This window comes from Calcarisporiella thermophila (assembly GCF_041956535.1).
Source record: "Calcarisporiella thermophila strain CBS 279.70 unplaced genomic scaffold VTP21scaffold_25, whole genome shotgun sequence".
NCBI classification, from domain to species: Eukaryota; Fungi; Calcarisporiellomycota; class Calcarisporiellomycetes; order Calcarisporiellales; family Calcarisporiellaceae; genus Calcarisporiella; species Calcarisporiella thermophila.
In genome coordinates this window covers 204,623-224,788 of record NW_027192215.1, presented here as the reverse complement: position 1 = coordinate 224,788, position 20,166 = coordinate 204,623, and the positions used below count along the sequence as shown (strand labels likewise).

General features: G+C 40.2%; 6 protein-coding genes across 6 annotated transcripts; 1 reads left to right on the top strand and 5 right to left on the bottom strand.

Moving 5' to 3' along the window:
• Window positions 1-1,271: 1,271 nt before the first annotated feature.
• Window positions 1,272-4,167, top strand: VTP21DRAFT_6089 (uncharacterized protein; the record flags this gene model as incomplete). The annotated part of the gene is made up of 11 exons (XM_069396681.1): window positions 1,272-1,311; window positions 1,370-1,618; window positions 1,682-1,784; window positions 1,843-2,098; window positions 2,171-2,915; window positions 2,984-3,204; window positions 3,277-3,381; window positions 3,438-3,539; window positions 3,607-3,725; window positions 3,789-3,967; window positions 4,034-4,167. The coding sequence occupies 11 exons, from the start codon at window positions 1,272-1,274 to the stop codon at window positions 4,165-4,167; spliced, it is 2,253 nt and encodes a 750-aa protein (XP_069247358.1).
• A 707-nt stretch (window positions 4,168-4,874) lies between these two features.
• VTP21DRAFT_6088 (uncharacterized protein) lies at window positions 4,875-8,961 on the bottom strand (the record flags this gene model as incomplete). The annotated part of the gene is made up of 21 exons (XM_069396680.1): window positions 4,875-5,053; window positions 5,135-5,255; window positions 5,324-5,500; window positions 5,561-5,693; window positions 5,765-5,836; window positions 5,912-6,102; window positions 6,163-6,256; window positions 6,319-6,436; window positions 6,496-6,553; window positions 6,625-6,761; window positions 6,838-6,912; window positions 6,986-7,125; window positions 7,182-7,350; window positions 7,412-7,477; window positions 7,532-7,670; window positions 7,735-7,990; window positions 8,046-8,176; window positions 8,249-8,500; window positions 8,571-8,633; window positions 8,708-8,791; window positions 8,860-8,961. The coding sequence occupies 21 exons, from the start codon at window positions 8,959-8,961 to the stop codon at window positions 4,875-4,877; spliced, it is 2,757 nt and encodes a 918-aa protein (XP_069247357.1).
• A 215-nt stretch (window positions 8,962-9,176) lies between these two features.
• VTP21DRAFT_6087 (uncharacterized protein) lies at window positions 9,177-14,668 on the bottom strand (the record flags this gene model as incomplete). Its single annotated transcript, XM_069396679.1, has 7 exons — window positions 9,177-9,368; window positions 9,437-9,555; window positions 9,626-9,798; window positions 9,855-9,977; window positions 10,042-12,178; window positions 12,239-14,009; window positions 14,072-14,668. 7 exons carry the CDS (start codon window positions 14,666-14,668, stop codon window positions 9,177-9,179), a joined length of 5,112 nt encoding a protein of 1,703 aa, XP_069247356.1.
• A 1,161-nt stretch (window positions 14,669-15,829) lies between these two features.
• Window positions 15,830-17,046, bottom strand: VTP21DRAFT_6086 (uncharacterized protein; the record flags this gene model as incomplete). Its single annotated transcript, XM_069396678.1, has 6 exons — window positions 15,830-15,958; window positions 16,205-16,270; window positions 16,334-16,486; window positions 16,558-16,660; window positions 16,722-16,843; window positions 16,903-17,046. The coding sequence occupies 6 exons, from the start codon at window positions 17,044-17,046 to the stop codon at window positions 15,830-15,832; spliced, it is 717 nt and encodes a 238-aa protein (XP_069247355.1).
• A 465-nt stretch (window positions 17,047-17,511) lies between these two features.
• On the bottom strand, window positions 17,512-18,411 carry VTP21DRAFT_6085 (uncharacterized protein; the record flags this gene model as incomplete). Its single annotated transcript, XM_069396677.1, has 2 exons — window positions 17,512-18,134; window positions 18,210-18,411. 2 exons carry the CDS (start codon window positions 18,409-18,411, stop codon window positions 17,512-17,514), a joined length of 825 nt encoding a protein of 274 aa, XP_069247354.1.
• A 416-nt stretch (window positions 18,412-18,827) lies between these two features.
• Window positions 18,828-19,748, bottom strand: VTP21DRAFT_6084 (uncharacterized protein; the record flags this gene model as incomplete). Its single annotated transcript, XM_069396676.1, has 1 exon — window positions 18,828-19,748. The coding sequence occupies one exon, from the start codon at window positions 19,746-19,748 to the stop codon at window positions 18,828-18,830; it is 921 nt and encodes a 306-aa protein (XP_069247353.1).
• Window positions 19,749-20,166: the final 418 nt, after the last annotated feature.

Here is a 20,166-nt window from a genome sequence, read left to right as displayed (position 1 = left end):
TAATTACGATGGAATTTTTTTGCCGAATACCATGGTAAAAGCTGGGTCGACGGTCATTTTGGACTTCTTTCGCGCTGGTTCTCTTCGGTTGAATCCACGGTAGGAATTAACTCTGTTAAAGACTTGGTTTCTTCTTTTGAAGGCCGCTTGGAAGCAACCAACAATGGCAGAGAACCAGAGACAAAACTTTCGATAAAGTTTTTTAACTATGAAAGGGCCCAAAGACCCGAGACACTCAAGGTTTTGTCAATCAAAAACATTTCGACATACTTCTCATTTTCTTGTAGAAATAATTCAATATTCGCGTGCAGCTCCTCGTCACGAGACGGATGGGTACCGATAATACCGAAAATTCTCATAAAAAAGGACACTAGGGAAACAAAGCGGCCTCCAGCATCGAAAGAAGATAGCAAGAGGGTTCCCGGGGTTAAGAGGTATCTCTCTAGGGTTGCATCGCTTGCGCAAGAGTTGGATATGGATGGATTATGTAAGCGGTTGATGAGGTTGTCGTTGTGATTATCTAGATTGGCGTATATGAGTTGGTGGATGAGAGGTAGTAAGAGAGCGTGGGGGCCAAAAGAAGAAATGGAGTCAAGGAATTAAAATTCACATTAGAACCCAAGGGGGTTTGGTTGAAGCTGGGAATACCACCCCGCTTCCTTGGCAGTCTACTGTGGATTCCTTGCCTTGCGTTTCTTCATACATATTAAGGGGAAAATTCCTGGCCAGGATAGAGGTTCGGGAGCAACGGTTGATTTCCTCAGAGGAAATAGGTTAATTTTATTTACTTGTGGGCCAAAACCTTTCCCTCTCTGAGGTCCCTCCTACTTCTAACGCTGTTGCAGACCTCTCTATCCTGCTAATTAGGGGGTTCAAGAGTGGAAGAAAAAGGCCACCAACATAAGCAGGTGGGTTTTAAGGTAGGTGAGCAACTCTATATAACACTACTAGGGGAAGGAAAAATTTTGCAAGTGGTTTCCAAAAAGAAGCGGCAAGAAAAGGGGTATTCATTGCATCAAAAATGAGGGCATTTGGGTGTATATTGGTAGAGTTATTAGCTTTCAAAAGAAGGGCATAATATTAAAGATATACTACTTGAATATTTCGGCCAATCAAATTCCATAATCCAAATTTCCTTATATATTTATTGTCTGATTCATTCTGGAAACTCCCAAATCTAGTATGTCTGCTCAGGCTTGGAATCTCCCAATTTAATTTCAAAGGAGTATTTAATTTGGAAATAACCATTGACTCAATAAGAAAATTTAACCATGCCCCCAAAGAGAGCTCATTCATTGGAAAAGGAAAAGGGTATATAATGTTGTGATGCTTATGTTTCTCGAATAAATCATATGCATTTCATTTTTAGAGAAAAATACGACTGGCATCACTCAAAGACAGAAAAGAGCGAAGAAACCAGTTTCTGATCAAGGTGATGAATCTATGCTCTCACCTGGTGTATGTTCTGCCCAATTACCACAGGAGGAACATACCTATATGGGATCAGCGGTATCTCCTACTCCTTCTTCAATAATGACGCCGACTCGATCTCGAAATCAAACTTTTCGTCTCCCTGAGTTGGATGAAAGATATTACTCAGATATAAATGTTTTAGCGCGTAAATGTTATTTACATTGCCAATGGGTTCTTTCTAAAATAATTCCATACCCATAATATATAGCACCTTTTAATGATGGGAAACTGTGGCAAGACTATGTTCGGCACATCGCTGGGTGGCATTATCCTCACGCACGCAAAACTACCAAGGACAAACTTGAACAACAGTAGGGAAAGATTCAGCAACTAATGCATTTACCGTTGAATTTTTAAACTTTCTATTAGATATTTCAAGGCAACTTTGACAATGGCAGCAGAAAACATTTTCCGTCAGAGTTTTTTAGTACGTTGGCCTTCGAATTGTATTTGCGATTCTAACCTGAAGACAGTTGTGGAGGATTTCTGCGCACAGAATTCTAGCCAACTTTCTTTTGCAAAAGATTTCAAAATTCTTGGTCTCGATTGCTGCCACATATTCCAATGGCTCATATGGGGCAAAGAAAAGGAAGAAATATTGGTCGCTTTTGAAGAATATTTCCAGGTAAATTCATAAAATCAACCTAAGCTTTTAGGCCATATACAGTTTATATATCTCATGCCATTCCATTTTTAGGATCTTCCTGACAATGAAAGACATGAAGCACTCAATATCCAAAATACAGACCCTATAGCAACTGCAGATAATTGGAGACGGTGCATACAAACACACAATCGCCCTACCGAATTTGTTTCTCCGCTTTTAGTTACGGTGGGAATTAAAGCACTTGCAAGAAGTAATGCAACGGTAGAGCAGGATTTCGGCGGCTTAGTTCTTGAACCTCTCATTGGAACACCGCTTCACGAAGCAAATATTCCAAATTTTTTTTCACAGAGAGAGTTCAGATTTCCGGTGACTGAAAATTGGGCTCCTATAGTTGATTTTGTTTGTGGGGTGCATATAGCAGGAACAAAAATTCCGGTATTGATTGTGGAAGTTGAGACAGCGAGTGAAGATTCGATATCTGCCCATAAAGACACTCGAAAAATGGCAAAGTTGCTGCGTCATTCGCTAGAGAAGATGGCAAAAAGAGTCCCTGATGGTGCTATTGAAGAACTCAGAACGTATGGTCTTCTGCTCTCCTCGGATGGCGAGTTTGAATTTGTTGGGATGAAACCAATACGAGAGCGCAAGGGAATGAATGGGTCACACTTTAACTTCTGTCTCTTCGAGCAATTGTTAGAGGGAATTCTAGCCAATTATGTACATTCAGTCAACATAGATCATATTGTCAAGATCAGTAGCTTCCTTCTTGGGCCTGTCAGAGAAGCAATGGTCACAGTACAAAAACTTATGCATAAACGAGGTCCAATAACAATGGGTATTCAAAATTTTATATTTGCAGTTTTTACTGGACAGGCTATGACTTAACTCATGAATATTTGGTAGGAGATCGCTTTCCTCCTCCCCAAATACAGTTGGAATCCCGTCCTGGAGGTTCGAAATTTACTCCATCGAAGAAAGGAAAAGATACAAGAGGTGATAAAAGAAGAGAGGAATCGGAAACTTGTGACAGGGGAAGTGATCACCAATCTATAACTGATATATCTATATCTATGTTATCTCTTATACAAAAATGTGGTTACCAATATTTCGGTACTATACACAAGGTAAGGTTTAGCTTTTTTATCCTGTGGTAACATAAGATAAATCTTAATAATCAAATACCTATTTCACAAAAGAGTGATCATACACGCGTGTTCCATGTAGTTCATAAAGAGCAGTCATTCGCATTTGTAGCTAAGCTTGGAAAAGGGCATGAAATTTCTTTACTTCAAAAACTTCAGGTATTTGATGCCTTTTATTTCAGCCCTTCGCATCACTACACTGATATGCTTTTTAGGATTTACCAAACATTGTGCGGCTTTACAATACTTTATTGCTTAATGGTTGTTATGGCATGATCTTAGATAAAGTGGAGGTTTACGGCAGAGATTTTCTCAAGGTACTGACTTTTAATTTTACGCTTTTTCCTGCTATTAATCTTTTTTTGTTTATTATTTTTGTTCAAGCTTACTGGAGAAGGCTTTATGAGAGACTTGTTTTCTGCATTGAAGGCCCTACACACTCGCGGTATTATTCATCATGATATCAAACCAAATAATATCGGATATAGTGAGAGGCAGAAGCGGTAATTTAACAGTTTTCAACACAATCGTTTTATCCTAATCCGTCTATTTTTCTTCTTCGATAGCTGGGTTTTACTTGATTTCAATTTTGCTGAGGAAATCCAAGATAAGCAAACGCAAAGTGGTGCTGGAACCGAGACTTTTATTGCACCCGAAGTTGAACGACACGAGCCTCATGGATTCCCAGCTGATATATACAGTGCTGGCAGAACTCTTCAAGCATTAAATCTACTCTCGAAACTCGGTGAGTATTATATCATTTTTCTATATTCTATTTTTTTCTCCGTTATTTCGAATTTAATTTTTATAGGCGAAATTGGAGATCGTATGCTCAGTGATGACCCTAATACACGTCCCACTGCATCTGAAGTGCTAGAGTATTTAGAAATAGAAAAGCGAGCTCAGCGGCTACCTACTCCAGAAGATCAAATACTAGCGAATTAACATTCGAATGCTATATATGTTTCCTCTAACTGATTTCGATTTTCAATTATTTACTCAATCCATACTCATCGCTATACCTTTAATGTTGCTAAATCCTGCTCTATGCTCTTTACAGGAAAATTAGCTTTCATATCTTTTAATGCTTGATATCGTGCAACATAACATATCGAATTGCTTTTAAAACTTGTGTTTTTATCTCTCTAAATTTGTAGCAAATGTCAATAGCGTTGAATCACCGAGCCAATAAAGTATTATGCGAAATATACGATTTCCTTGGAGCAACAAAGGAAAATAATACCAGTTGATACAATAAACACTCTATCCATTAAATCTTGCTTTGCATAAAATCAAAATATTAAAAAATAAATTCGAGGCCAAAATAAAATACAGAGAAAGACTTAAATAATCAAAGTAGTCAATTTGATTGCCAAAATTTCCAGACCGGCATGGAAAAGTAGATATGGAACCATGTCATTCTTCAATGGTGGTAATTTATGTAAATAGTATCGGAGAGCATTGTGTTCCTTTATAATTCTTGTTTTCTATACACTAAAGGTCGAATTTCACCAAAGTCATTTTCCTTGAGAATTTAAATGTAGTATTTTCTCGAGGTGTGCATTCGGCATGTAATTCTTTATCTTCCAAAATGCACCAGTTTAACTATTTTAATTTTTTTTATTGTGTTAGTAATATGACTTTCTATCCTGTTATCCAGGATTGAGGCGCCGCGGTAGTATATAGAACTGTACGGGATCGCCGATCGGTACTGTGGTTGGGGAGGTGCATGAAGGTTTGTGTGGATAAGCAAGGATATCATCGATGGCGGCTTGGTCCAATTCCTCAGGCTCAAAGACATAGACTAGCTCGAGCGTAACATAGCATTTATCTAATATATACGTGAGGTTGTTCATTAGTTAATGCTAGGGCGAAGAGGCCATCGGCACACAAAAATAGATCCGCCGCTCACCTGTCCATGCGGCCTGCTCAATCTCAATCGAGGTTTCCAGGGTATAATGGTAGGGTGTGGTGGGACAAAAGTGGGACACAGGAGGCCAGTAGAGGCGGGTTGATTGGTCAAGGAAAGTGGCCTTTGAATAAAAGGCGTTCAGTCACATTCGGTAGCAATAGCATTGCAGCAACGCAAGCTCAGAATTACCTTGATTGCGATTGATCGTATGCTTGTAATGTGCTGGATCTCGGCCTCAATCTGGGCACGCAGAGAAAAGGCAGACACAAATTCCACAGGTTTGTCTGGATTCGATTTTGGACTAATGAGTGTGCCCCGAGTCTTCTTGAGCAAGTTGTCGATATCGAGTTCACCCGGGATATAGTCCTAAGTCAAGCAATACAGGTTTATCTTCAATGCAATGCCATCTGCTAGCATTAGTATTACCAGCACATAAGCAAAGAGCAATTCCGACGATTTTGCAAGCTTTATCGCATTGTTCTCCACTTGCATGCATGTGGACAAATGATCTCCTAGACGTGTAATTTTCTCACAACCCACGCCGGTATCGCGAGACTTTCTATTAGATATCGTGTAAATGATAGGTGTGAATGGAGAGGGAGTAGGGGGTCGTGTCAATTAACTCCTTACTTGTTGATATCGTTGATTCGGTCTTGTAGAGTCTGAAGAGAATCCAAAAGACTTTTTTCGCCATTAGTTAGCCTTTGATACATAGAAGAGAAAGAATGGCATGAGAGTCCATTAAAAAGCAGCTTAATCGACCGAATATGCGCTCACCCTTTGTTTTCTAATATCGAGCCGAATACCCAAAGAATATGTGCCACCAGCTTGAAATGGTCAATCAGACTTCTTGCTTGGCGGGGTAATCCTAGAAATGAATGCTCCATGCTGTATGAAATGCGCAGAAGTTGTGATGCCGTCTCCAGTGAACTACGTCCAAACCGAAATTGTTCTCTCCTTGATTTTGCCTGGTGCGTAAACAAAATCTATAAACCATCCTTCCGTACTACAACAAAAACGATAATCACCTCAATTAAGATTTTGCAGCATTGCAAATACAAGATTACAAATTCTGCCTTTCCGCTCAGAATTGGATTGAGTGTCCCAATGTATTTTAAATTCCTAGTGAAGGTACAATTATGAATGGGATAGCAGCATTAGAAGAATTAATAATATGTACATACTCATTAGAAGCGGCGATGAAGCGGCTGGCTACATTCCATTCTCGTTGCTGAACTAGTTTTACAATTTTGGAAACTGTAGCCATCGTGTGTTTTAAGAGATCCTCAACGTCGCCATGATCTAACCAAAGCCAAAACATTATTACAAGATGCAAACGGGAAAAAAGATGTAACTCTTACTTTCAATAACTGGGGTTTCCCGTGCCTCCACAATTAATAGACCACTTTTACTCTCTGCCTGTTTTAAAGTGGAAAATGGGACATTAGCCAATGTTTTAGCAAAAATAAAAGTAGATGGGCTTGAGCTACTCTAAGTTGAGGTGGGAAACATCCGGGAAACTTATCACGCAAATAAGTGTAGTGCCGACGGACATATTTTGGCAACTGGCTCTGTATATCCTTGTTGTCCTCTGCAGCGTTAAGTATTAAGATCAAATACCCAACATCTATCCCCGTAGATTATGTGGAGAGAGCTTAAGTCCATTATATGTGGTATATTACATATGTGTCCAATTGACTTACAAGTAGGGTCTTCGACGTTTTGCTCACGTGGAGCAAATATCGGGTCGAGTTTCAATAATTTGGCAACAAGCGGTTCTGCGTTGGAGATTATATAAGCATTATTATGTCAATACACCAAGTAGAACTGGGAATGCATTCAAGAGCCTACCAACGAACTCGCTATGTCTCGCACCAATGTCACGTAGGCATCGATAAATGGAGAGTTGATCGCCTGGATATCTTACCAGATTTGCTTGTAATGCTTCGATAAAAATAGGCATGCACTCGGCTGATGCAAAATTCGAAACTCTGTTTTCTCTTTTAAATAAGCATGAACACGAATAAACAGAATTATGGCGGTCTACCTCAACATTTCGTGGGCACCCTCACGGATGCGGCGGCTAGCATCCTCTAGTACTCCAAGCGCTATCTGTAACTGATCAGTATCGAGGATGATGGGCGATTTTGTGCTGACTTTGCGTAAACTATTGATTGAATCTAAGCGAACTTCGTCGATCTCATCATTAAACATGTCTGTAGCCAAACGACCAGTTAATCGAGTTGAAGCATCAAGGGTAGTAATGAGTTTTCTTACCAACAAGGAAATCTACAGATTGGATGGCAAATTCCTTGTTATACATGCTTAGCTCACAGATTGAATCTACAAATTTTACTCATAAGTATACATGCTAAATGCAACCACACGGATGCTTACCTATTGATGCGAGCCTGACATCCTGATATTCATCTTCTAACCCATGTACAAATGCACCGCAAGCGCCAGAGTCCAAGAGACGAAACTCATCGGACTCGACATCAAAATCTCCTTCGGCCACTGGAATTAGCTTCTTTGACTGTCATATGAGCACCGATGGAATTAGGATATAGAAAGCACACAAAATTAAGTGTAAGACTTACTCCCTTACTACGACCCATAGGAACTTTTCTCCGCAAATGTGATATGATTTGTTTGCTGAAGGTCTGTGAGAGAAACTTGATGTTCACCTGACGGAAAGTCCCCAACAGGTTGCATGCTTTTGATCGTACTTTGGCAGTTCCATCGTTGACCATGTCGCAAATTTTCACGAACACATCGTCAACCATACGGATCTCCTCGCTCATGCCACCATGCTCGACGTTAAGTTTGTGCTCTTGGAAGAGATTTCCTAGAACCCTAAGTTTGTTTTTTAAAGTAGCGGACCTATTATTAACCTAGGTAAGAAACTTACCAGATAAGATCAAGGGCCGATACCCGCACATCCTCATAATCATCTTTAAGCGCGGAAACAGCAAGCGGATAGAGAGATAAGTCAAGGTTACACCCACGCAGATGCAGTGAAAGAAGAGAATTCAGTGCAACCTTTAGAAACCCATACATGGGAACGATAAACGAGGTGTTATATGAAAAACACTAAAATTTAACAATTCTAACCTTTCTAACTCTTGGATCTGAATCCTGACCATACTTGCTGACAATTGTCTGCAGTTTTGCATCGGTCACGAAGATAGATTCTTGATCTTGGTTTAATGTCCGGAGTTGCATTGGTATTGCTACTAGGAGTTGCAGGCATAGAGAACGGGTTCGATGGTGAGAATTGGAAAGTTTGGCAGTAACTATCGAGCAAAGTTCAGATAGTCGAGATAAATTATCAGGCAGCTTCCCTCCAAGGGCTATTTTACGCGTCTGAAGTATATGATAGAGTAATTATTCCTAGGAGCTATGATAGGCGCATGGATACAAGGGGATAACTTGCCCTGAATATAGTGAGCAAAATCCTAAATGCCTGGCATTGAAGCTTTGTTGACTTTGAGTCGACCTGTTTCATAGATGTTCATCATTAATTACTCGGTATAAATCCATTACACTTGAGAATGAACTTTAAAAGCAAACCTGCGCAAGGATATCCGGCAAAACATCAATACAATTTATGTGTGGTTCACGAATAAGTTTCTCTAATCGAACAAGTGCAATGACCTACGTTTCCATGTACAATACTCTTATTTTTATGTTTTCAATCGAGGCTTATCATAGATTATTCTTGCCTTGATATTTTTGCTCTGGCTCTCTGATCGCAATATAGTTTGCAATTGTTCTGCTGTGGCATTCCAGAGCTCGTGAAGCGGATCGATAGGCCAGCTTTGCATATTAATGCACCTTATACCCTAGATATATTATCACGATAGCCGAGTGTCCTTGAAGGACTCAGTCTCGACGCGTTCAATTTGGAATTTTTAATCGCTTTCGAATTCGAGAGAGAATTAAATACAGATTTCTTTTACATTGAAAATTTAGCAGTCACAGAATATTAACAATTGATGGGGGGCAAAAAAAATTAATTACTACAACCGCCTCCATTTTCCTACATGTACGCAGCCCATCCAATATACATTTGATACAGATTGAGTGGATCAGTTGCCTGTCGAATAAGCTCCTGGACTTGTCCTTCAATCGAAAGCGCCGGTCCCTCCTTGGCTTCACCTAGTAGTTTTCTTTCGATTGTCGTAAGAGTTTTTTTAGCTTGCTCGTTTTCCACTTCCCCCGAGGAATTAGCCTATATTACAAGTAGGTTAATATATTTGGAACTTGAAAACGGGACGAGTTAATAGTGACATGACTAACCTTTTTCTTACTCCACTCACAAAGTGGATCGTGCATGAATGTTTCAAGAACGCTCATTAACGATTCTTTGTTATTCCGAAGTACACGAAGTGATACTTCACAACTTTTACGGAAAACGCCTAAAAAAGAAGATTTAGTAAAATTGCCTTGAATAGCCCATGTAATAAACATGTTATCAAGTATGCTAACCTTCGTATCCAGTAATTCCAAGCGCATCAACTAAATTGTGCGTAAGTCGGAATGGAACCTTTTCTGGTTTCTCAAAAGCAAGCCCTTTATCAAACAGACAATTAAAGTCGACATGTATGATATCCCCACTAAGCTCGTCGAATAATATATTTTCTCCGTGGCGATCTCCAAGTCTATTCAAAAGAGATGAGAGGGATTTCACGATTAATTTGACGGCCCCAACATTTACCCCAGAATAAACCCGACCATCGACATGACTGCAAGTGTAGTCGCATATGCTAGCCTACTAGCTAGCCATGAAGTAGGCTCAGGGAAATTCTCAAGAAACCACTCGTGGAGTACGGGCGGAAATCTAGTAATATAGAAATAAGTAAAAAAAAAAAACAACCAAGAAATAGTGCGCAAAAAAAACATACTTTGGCAAAAGTTTCTTAAGGAATACATCTTGTGGTGTTGGCTGTGTTTGCTCAAGTATCTGTTTAATTTCTTGGTGCGAAACAGTAATGTTTTTTGAGCGAAACAACTTCATGAGTACGTGCCGCAGGCCTGTAGTGTTAGGAACCCATTCAATTAGACCGCATTCCTCGTTTAGTGGAACTACAGCATAGGTTCGAATATGGAGTAGTCGCTTCCTAGATTCGGGGTCTTTTTTCAGTAGTTTGTTGATCATTGAGTTAAACTCCATAAGCCGAGCATCTTTTCGCAAATCATCCTTTGGCTTGCAGAGGAAAATATAGTTTTTCCCATCGCTCCCGATTATTGTAATTTTACGCGGGCGTTGCAATGATAACATTATTTCCACTTCATCTTGAAATCCTGCAATCGTAGGCAGATCATTCATAAATGGCAGGTGAGAGCTCAGCGTTTGCGACGAAGCCGGGAGAGATGGGATAAGCGTTGATTGCAGTGGAACAATAATTTGGAGAGGTGTCATCCGCTGTAGGGTTCGAAAATCCCTATTGATGCTCAACATCGTTTCACGCTGGCCAATACTGAAATTGCACAGGTTAAGTAGCTGATCTGTTAGCTTCATTGCTTGTTGAATTAATGTTTCTACGTTGACACCATTAACTTTGGAGTGTTGATCAGATTTTAGCTTCGCGAGAATATTGTTGCATCTGCTTTTTCGTATAGAGTAGGTGGAGCGAGAAACAGACATCATTGACCAGAGAGCCTGTTGCGGATATGAAGTGAGGACGTTGATAATGATCATTTCGAGCACCTGAAAAACATTTTTGTTACGATGACATATGCGCGAAATGATTTGGGGGAAGCAGGTGAGGAATTGGTAAGCTGGAAGGCGTTCATTCAACTTTTTGACCAACGAATTGACAGCGTTGAATCGTTCAGTAATCTTTTCACGCCGAAGTGTCGCTTTCTCTGACTCTCCCCTTCCTGTTTCAATCAATCCAGGTGTAGCGCCGAAGTCGAGCCAGATCGTCAATAATCGAGGCATAGTTTGATAAATATAGCGTGTTCCAAAACATAGGGCTCGGCCGTAGCATTTAATAGTATGATAGATGAGATCGGTTTGGTATACTGTGCTCTGATTAGTTTTTCGGGAATCTTCAAGTAGTGAATTATAATATCGCCCAAGATAAAAATAGCCCTTCTCCCATTGAGGTTGATCATTTGTGACAGCGTCGTATTCCTTCAGGAGAGTTTTTGAATCGCTCATGCTCATACTCTCCATCCACCTGGTCAATAGCAGCAACGCCTTTGCTCTAACGAACCCCTCAGATTTCGTATCCAGACTTACATCTCTCGCTGCAGAAATGCTATCCGTACTAATATTTGAACCTCCAGCCCCCACCAATGAGGGACCATGAACAATAAGTGCATTCTTTAGTTCTTGCATCGCTTTACGATTCTCATGTTGATCCCATAGCCATTTCGCACGTTCTGTATAGATAAATGGCGCCCGGAGCTCAGAAGCATGTAGGATAGCGCTATATGCGGTCTGGAAATATCCAGCTTTTCGCGCCGTCTTTGCACTCTGGAGCCAGATACGTGAAATTTCTTGGTGAAGTGGGACGGAATTGAGGCGGACGACTTCCGAGGATTTTAGATTCTGTAGCGCAATTCGGCGCAAATTTAATATTGGCTCCCTTACTTTGAATGTCGGCTGTGTGATTTGAAGTCGTGCCTCCCAAAGTCGAAATAGATTCGAAGCAGCCTCTTCAAATGACTGCCTACTGGTAGCTGAATCTCGTAGACATAAACTTGTCTCTAACTCATAAAGCATATGTAGTTTTGTAATCACGTCATACGCACGCCGATATGACTCGCGTGACGCTGCAGCAAGCGTAGCCATTAATGCTTCGCGAGCATGGCCCAGCCAAGTGTGAAAGGATAGCGCATCCTGTTGCCGCATGGCCAGTACTACCTTTCCAACCAAAACTTCGAAGCTAATGTCGTGGGCCCGACTAAGGAATTCCTCGAGGGATGCCCAATCTGCAAGGCGCCAGGAAGCCTCTATACCATAAGCATTGATTTGATTGTACCACTCTGGGTGGCGTGTAGCGATCCCATTTACGTGCGTTAGCATAGTTTCTAGATGAGATATATATTTGTTATTAATATTGTGATGATGGTAAACTAAACGCCAATTACCCAAATGCCCCAGGTTTTTTAAGCAATTCATTAGTCCAAGGTGGTGCTCTAAATTGTCAGGGTTTTGCTGCAGTGACAGCTCATAGCATGTTTGGGCTGCTGTCCATCGCCCTGCGGATTCGTGCTCAAGTATCTGTTGTTCAAGGGCCATGTCCAGAAACATAGTCGCAATTCCATCCATCCCATCCGGCTCATCAATGTGAGCATAGATCCTTTGTAGTTGTTTATAGAGCGGCTGCATTTCTTGCTCGGATTTGGAGGTGTTGCGTTGGTTACGAATATGCTGCTCGAAATGCATTAAGGCTCGCGCGTAAGCTTTGCAATGATAAGAAGATTCGGCCATAATATCTTGAGGAATGCGTGAAAGCAAATTCTCAACATGTTTGAGAGAGTCGTCGCGATTCAACTCTTCGTCCACTGAAACATATCGACCAGCACGCTTCGCAATTGCCCTTTTCTTACTATTTTCGCTCTGGCGCTTCATCTGAAGCCAACGTGTCAAGTGGTCAACCAATGAAAAAATGGTCTGGCTACTTAACTGGCGCTTCTCGTGAAGTACTCCAGACTGAGAGATGGATATGCCGTCTTTTAAAACTGCAAGCAATTCTGTGAATATCTCTTCGCGATCTTTATCTGTCCCGGTGATAAGCACGTTGAGAACCAAGTGTGGTAATAGGAAGAGTGCAATGCCTGCATCTGCAAGCTTTACCACGTTTTTGCAGGTACCGAATATTTGCTTCGAATTTTCTTCGGTAACTTTCCCTATTAAATCCACAGTCCATGCCTGAAGCCATTCTTTAAATCCAGGTTTTCGTGGGTATATGGGATATTCTTGTGGGCGGATCGGCACTGGGAGCACGTAGTATTTGGCTCCCAGCAATGGTGACACCGTTTCAAGCACAAGTTTTGGGAAACTATTCCATCGCTCTCTTACACGCTTTTGTGCCTCTGACATTTTTGATGAGGTACGTGAAGATACAAGTAGATCGGGTGTAAATCCACAGAATTTAAGCAGTTCTTGAATTGCAAATGCGAGGTGATTTTGAAGTGAAGTAGTCCGAGCAGAACGAAATGCACCAACAAGTTGCTTTTCTATCACTTTGCAAGCATACTCCACGCTCTCTTCACGGTCAGTAAAATTGCTTAAAACAACAATTTTTTCTTCCGAGATCGAGATATCCAGGCGACCAGGATCCACAGCTCCCACGATTCCAAGACATTCGGAGCATAGACGCTGAATATCAGCATTGTTTCCATCATAGCGCGAGAAGCTTTCAAGTAGTACACGGATTAACTCGCTCACTACAGGGTCGACTGTTTCTGCAAGCATACGCTGACACAAGTGTTCCTGCTGTTCCTCAAGTAGGTTCTTTAACTCCACCAGTGCATTTTGGGATAGGATTGGATTTTCATGAGCAACACGTCGAAGTAGACGTTGAAGCCTCTCCATCTGATCTAATTTATCTTGTGCAGCACGAAGTACAGTACGAAATGGGGCCAGCTCTGGATAATCTGGTAGCACCCCAACATCCGGAAAAAAGTTCTTCATACGTCTCCCATTTTTTATAATCAAATGCTCGAATATGTTAACAATTTCTTGGCTTTGTGATGGGGTGCAATCGGGAAACACCTTGAGGAGAATAGCGATGATTTGATTCAAGAGGGGGCCGATGTGTTCAATCTTCAGAGTTTTGATAAACACTTGCCATGCATGAAGTGCTACTTCACGTAATTGAGGTTGATTGAGTACAGTTTGCAGCATGGCCATAATCTATTGGTATATAGGTAAGAGATAAATAAGCATACTATGAATTTCAAGTGTCGTTTTTATACCTGGGGGGTTACCGTGTGAATATCCGCCCCAATGAGCTTCAGTAGTTCAGTTAAACTTCTTACTGTTTTAACCTTTTTCGATATCATATATTGCCCCCGCGAATCGTTGATGTAATCGCTGATACTTGTTAATATTCCGAGAAAATATTGCTTCAAAAATTGCGAAAGAGAACCTTCGGTTCGCTCTTCTTCCTTCTCCCTTTCCCTGCCCTCTTCTCCATCTTTGCTACTCAATTTTCCATCAACATATCGCAGAGCCTTTTCAGCTCTTTCACGTGTCTCCTCGTTTTCGTCGCCTAATTCAACCGCAAGATTCGTTACGAGATATAATGTGCATGAACGAAGTAATCTTGTCACAGTGATATTGTTGAAATTTGAAGATGCGATGGAGATAAAAAATTTAGTAGCAGGGGTGATTTTATCTTCGGCATGCATGAACAAATGAGCGAGGATATCGTGCATCTTATTGACACACATGTTAGGGACATCTGTATGCAGGATTTGTGATATCCGTTCAATAACGTCAATTCTACGTTCGCAAATTAGATGTGGGAGGGTATATTGAAGTGTTGAATCAAGGAAGGTGTCGATATCCATATTGACTAGTCGTACCACTTCTTGCACAATGCTAGTTTCGGTTAGAAGGCGATCAACTAATAGGAGACTGATATAAGGGAAGAAGGGCAAAAGGAGGGTTGATGGTGTAGTATTCTTTAGTGAAGCAATATTCTGAATCTATAAGAACTATCTTTAGTAAGAAAAATAAATTGGTAATGAAAATAGCAAATATTAACCTGTTTTGAACAAAGTGTTTTAATGAACAAATCTTTCTGGCTTAGATTTTCGATGAGGGAACGAAATATTATCATCAGAGACTTCTCATTTGCTACCCTACGGTTTATAAGACAGTTATAAGAGAGGATTTCATAATAGGGCTTGTTAAAGTCAAATACTTGGCAAGAATTCCCATAGCTCGTATTGCAGTCCATTGGAGAGTTGGATTCCCAGATTGAATCATTTCCTGGAGACGTTCATGAATAATTCTTGAGTTCGAAAGACTCGGCTCAATGAATAGTTGAGCAAGCAATTTACTATTTTAAAGTCAAAGTAAAAAAAAAAGGTAAGCTAAACGAATAAATCCATAAGCACAACTTTATTACCTGGCTGATAATCGAATAGATGGCGTCTTACTCGAAAGAGCCGCTAATGCTCCTGTTCCAAATTTGAATCCTGCTTCCCCTTCAATCTTAAGATCGTCTGGAGCTATGTGACTTAGCAACCGACCAACGCTTTTCAAGCACAATATTCGTACTTCAGGCTCTTGGCGCACAGAGAGAAGGGATAGAAAAGCATCCCACTCATCAAGTGGTCCTTCAACTTGGAATCGATTGTCCGAATGCAAATCACATACAGAGCACTCTAAACTAAGACCGAAATGGAGAGGGGTATGTTTTTCAACAGCTCTAGCGGGCTCTATTTCACTTATTAATAAGGCGTCGGCTTTAATACAGGCAAATTTGCCTAAATTTTCCGCAGCTGCTTTGAGACAATTTAATGGGTCATCTATTGTTACCCTTTAAGAGTTATTCAACAAAGTATTAAACAGCGTCCTTTCAAAATAAAAGTTAAGGAATCATTACCTTGCGGACTCATCTATTATGCATTTCCATCTCGGAAAACTTTGGGTTCGTGAATACATCACAGGTAGCCAGCACCATGCCGTTGCCCGCGTTTTTTCGCCAAATAAAGGAGTAAGTGCTAGCGCAAATAGGTGAAATCGTATTTCAGGCCAAAACTTAGGAAAGGGAAGGCACGCCAAAAGAGGAATGTAGTCAGTTGCGAGATCAGCCAATACTTCAAATTTTGAAGAAAAAACATCGTCTTCTTCTAAATTTGGAAAAAGCGAAGCGTATATCGCTATTATAGTCGAGGCTGGAATAGGGGGGGATTCGCGTGAGTGCCGTTTGAAAATGCCAAGCCATGGTAAACAGAATAGACAGGTAATTTCTTCCTCCATTTCATCCAAAAGAAAGTAGTCTAATTGTCAATAATTGAGGCAATTTGTATAGTATTGATAAAATTGAAATGTAATCAGTGAAATAGAAAATAAAAAAAAATACCTTTGGCGATTACCAAGGATTTGATAGAATTGGACAGGATATCCATTCCCTCTTTGCAGTAAGAGAAATTTAAAGAGTTCTATAAGTAATAGAAAGGTGATTAGAATTAAAGAACAATGATGGATGTGCTCGAAAAAATTACTCGCTGTGAGCTCTTCAGAATGTAGGAGATAAAATATCCTAAAGTTGATTGTAAATTATTTTGCAGTCCCTCGTGATGAACTGGGTTTGTCAATAGACCAGCAGTTGCGGTAATAACACCGTCTAGTCTCAACATTCTTGATATGTTAGGTATCTATTCGTGAGATAAAATATGCATAAAATGTTATCCTAAGCAATTGATTGGTATTGCAAAAAAAAAATCACCTGATGTACTTCAGCAGTGGTAATTTGCATTAAAAGTTGGCTAAAGACGTCCCTTGTTGCTACCATTTGCTCTCGATTCAATGTGGAATCTTGTACAGTTGTCCTTAAATGAAAATTAATATCAATTGTTGACAAAAGCCTTGCAATGTTAGTATAAGGATTACCCCTTCTCATCGTCAAAAATCTCCATTTTGTCATTTTCAGTTGAGACTTCCTCTATCTTAGCCCTCTTTTTATGAGGTTCATTTTCGATAGTACTTCCTTCGCGCTTAACAGATTGCGGGCTCTAATTAATAAACATTAGTATGAATTGTATCTATAATATGGGTAGAGCAGTGAGCTTACATTTTCTTGTAATTTAGCCTCATCCTGCAGTGATATTCGAAGAAATGCTCTTAGACATCGGATAACAATGTCCCGTACTGGTCGAACACTCAGCCATTCTACAAGTATCCACAACATATCACGAGAATTTGACGTTGAACCCATATGGTTTTCTAGTGATAAAAATGCCGCTCTCTGTAATTTCAAAAGCGTGAAATTTATTAAAAGAATGATCACTTCTATAATAAATAAGGAATTTCAACCGCACCTTCATATTGACATCGTATATCTCTTTAAACGCGGGTGATAGTAAGATAGCCTGCACAACATCAGCCATGGTTGACAACTGATATTCACTAACGCACTCTAAGGTCTTGAGCCAACATTGGCCAATTGCTTCTTCAAGCTCAGGAAAGGTCCCATGCCTAAATTAGGAGGCATTAGTAAAAGCTATTCGTGTGGAGAGAATTTACCACATACCTCTCCTCGTCAAATACATAACAGAATACAGTTGATATCACTGCACAATACACCCTGTCAAATATAGCGACATTTTGCAGCGATTCAAGCAAGAAAAGTCTGTTAATGCAACGAAAAATCACCTGTAAAGGATTGGTAAATATATGCCTGTCAAATATGAATATAATTGGGCTGGCTCACATTTAGCAGAGGGGAACCCCATTCCAACTCTATTCCCCATTCAACCGCTTTCAGTAATACCACCCACGCTTCCACATATATTCCGCTCAAGAAACGTTCTCGTTCGAATACGTCCACCATAATCTCGATTAAATAGCCAAACAGATTAATTGCCTCAGCTTTTGAATCCACGGTAAGCATATGTCCTGCAAACAAGTCTACGTCCAATGGAAAATTATCTTCTTTATCGCTTTCGCTAGGTTGGACCAGTGCTCCTACACTATGTATAACCCCTAACATGGATTGAACTACCTCTCGGAGTGTTGAGAGATTCGGCAGGCGAATTCCTAGTGCTCCAACAACGATAGATGCAGCTCGTGAAGTCTGCGCATGAAGAGTGGCAAGATTGGCGCGGGAAAGGACAGGAAGAAGATGCCCAAGCACCCATATATTGAAGCGTCCAACTTCGTTCTGTTGTTTTTGACTAACTATTTGAGAAGAGTGTTGCGTTGGAGCAGGAGCACGCACAATAACATCAGACATGCGCGTAAAAGCGTGTTCGATAAGCCGAAGTGCAGTTCTGGCTTGAGCTAGATCAATTTCCGAAATTTCAGCTAAAAGCGATTAAATCAAAATAAGCATAAATAGTAAGCCTTGGACTAATTTTTGACGAGATTTATATCACTTACCGCCGGAATCGCATAATGGAACTAAACAATCACGCACTACATTCTCGATTAAAAGACAATATTGTCGAACGACTTCCTGGTGCTCTTGCGAGGATGGATGTGTAGACCTTGCAGAAATTGCGGTCTCCTCGAAAAGGCGCCGAAGTAAAGTTTCTGTGCTTGAATTTTCTTCTTGTTGCTGTTGTGGAAGTGCCTGGATCATATTCTCATTTTAATCATGAATAAAATCAATGTTAGCTACGCGGTTTGTTGAATTTAATATATAGATTTAGTACGATATGAATCGACTTAATTTGGCTAACAAAATTTACTATTTTGATGAAAAAAGCATAAAAGCAGTGGCCTAATGTATTCATATCCTATTTCATATCTAAAAGGATAATAAAGTATATTCTCTAATGTGGTTCTGAATATATTTGATAATATAAAGAATAAAACTGAAAAAGTAATTGGCATCCAAAGGTTGGATCAGAGATATTTCATTGGAACTGAAGAGCAATGCATACTGAAAACCGATTGTTTATTTGCTTTTACATTATATTTAGGGATCTAAAAAAAAGGTGAGCAGAGATAATAAGAATATGAAAAATAAAACAAAATGCATAAAAGAATGTGTGGTTATAACCTGCTACCAACTATGTCATTGCTTATTCGATTATTTAAAGAACCTGATCGAGCCAATTCATAGAGAGGCGGTGCTGATGGTGTATAGGCAGGGGGCTCTTCAGTTATATAAGGAGCTTCCATAGATGTTGTTGAGGATTGTCCATATTCAAATACCTCGAGTTCTTTGGCAGAGGGAGCGGATGGGGAAATAAAAGAAAGAGATCTTAGTGATTGGAGGGGAATAACATCGCGAAGCATACGAGGGCGCGGCGCAGGTGATATCATCCTAGGATCTTCAGCAGTGGCACTCTGTCGTACCCACGCATGTAACGCTCGATTTCCATCCTGAGATAACCTAGGAGATCCAGGATTTATAGACGATTGCGGAGCGACGCTGGATGTGGATTCGCATAATGCTTCCCTATCAGAGTCAGGGCTGTTATCAGGATCCGAAAGCGCTCGTTTCTTTCCCTTCAGTTTTCGCCGTCGATGCCTTCGATAGTATAACACTGAACCAAGTATGATGCAGGCAACTATGATTACTCCTGCAACGGATGAGAAAATTATAATGGACTGATGAAGGGCATCAGCTTCATCTTTAATTTCCTTGTAGTTAATCTGGGAGTGAAGGGCGGTGATGTTGTCACGAGAATTATCCCCGTTTAAAGTGCTATTATCAGAAACAGCAGTATTATTTGGGATAGATTGGTGGGTTTTTGAGGCGTGGTCAATGGTGAGATTTAGAGTTACAGGGATAGGCGCATGCTGATGTTGGGTTTCGGGTTTCTTTGAAGAGTCAACTAACCTCCGATCATTTTCAACGTCCACGTTTGCATTATGTGAATTGGGAGGCTGCTGGCTGGAGGGAACTCCTTTCACCTCGGCCAGCAAGGAAAGCGAGAATAGAACGAGGCTTATTGTTTTAAATCGCATGATGTACATGCGATCCTAACGAGAAAAACAAAGATAAGCCAGAAATCACAATGGTGTGATGGGAATTCGCAAGTGAGACAGTATAAATACACAAAATAAATGTCCAATTTAGAAGGAAAAAAAAAAAATCAATATGATTGAAGAAGAGAGAAATAAAAAGAACTGTCGATGTGTAAAAAATCTTGGTATAAACGAGTAGTAAAATTATATTTATCTTCGATAGGGATTTGATTCAAAAAAAGTGATGTGAATAGTGAGCCTTTCGTAGATTGATGATTAAGGGACAACACAAAACGGATTTATTTTTACTCCCTTTAGGTTAGGTTAGTTTGCGAAACTTTGAGATAACTTTCAGGTGAATATTTTCGAGTTTTTAAATCCAAGCTTCGTGGCCACCAGATAGGATTTCTTCTTCTTA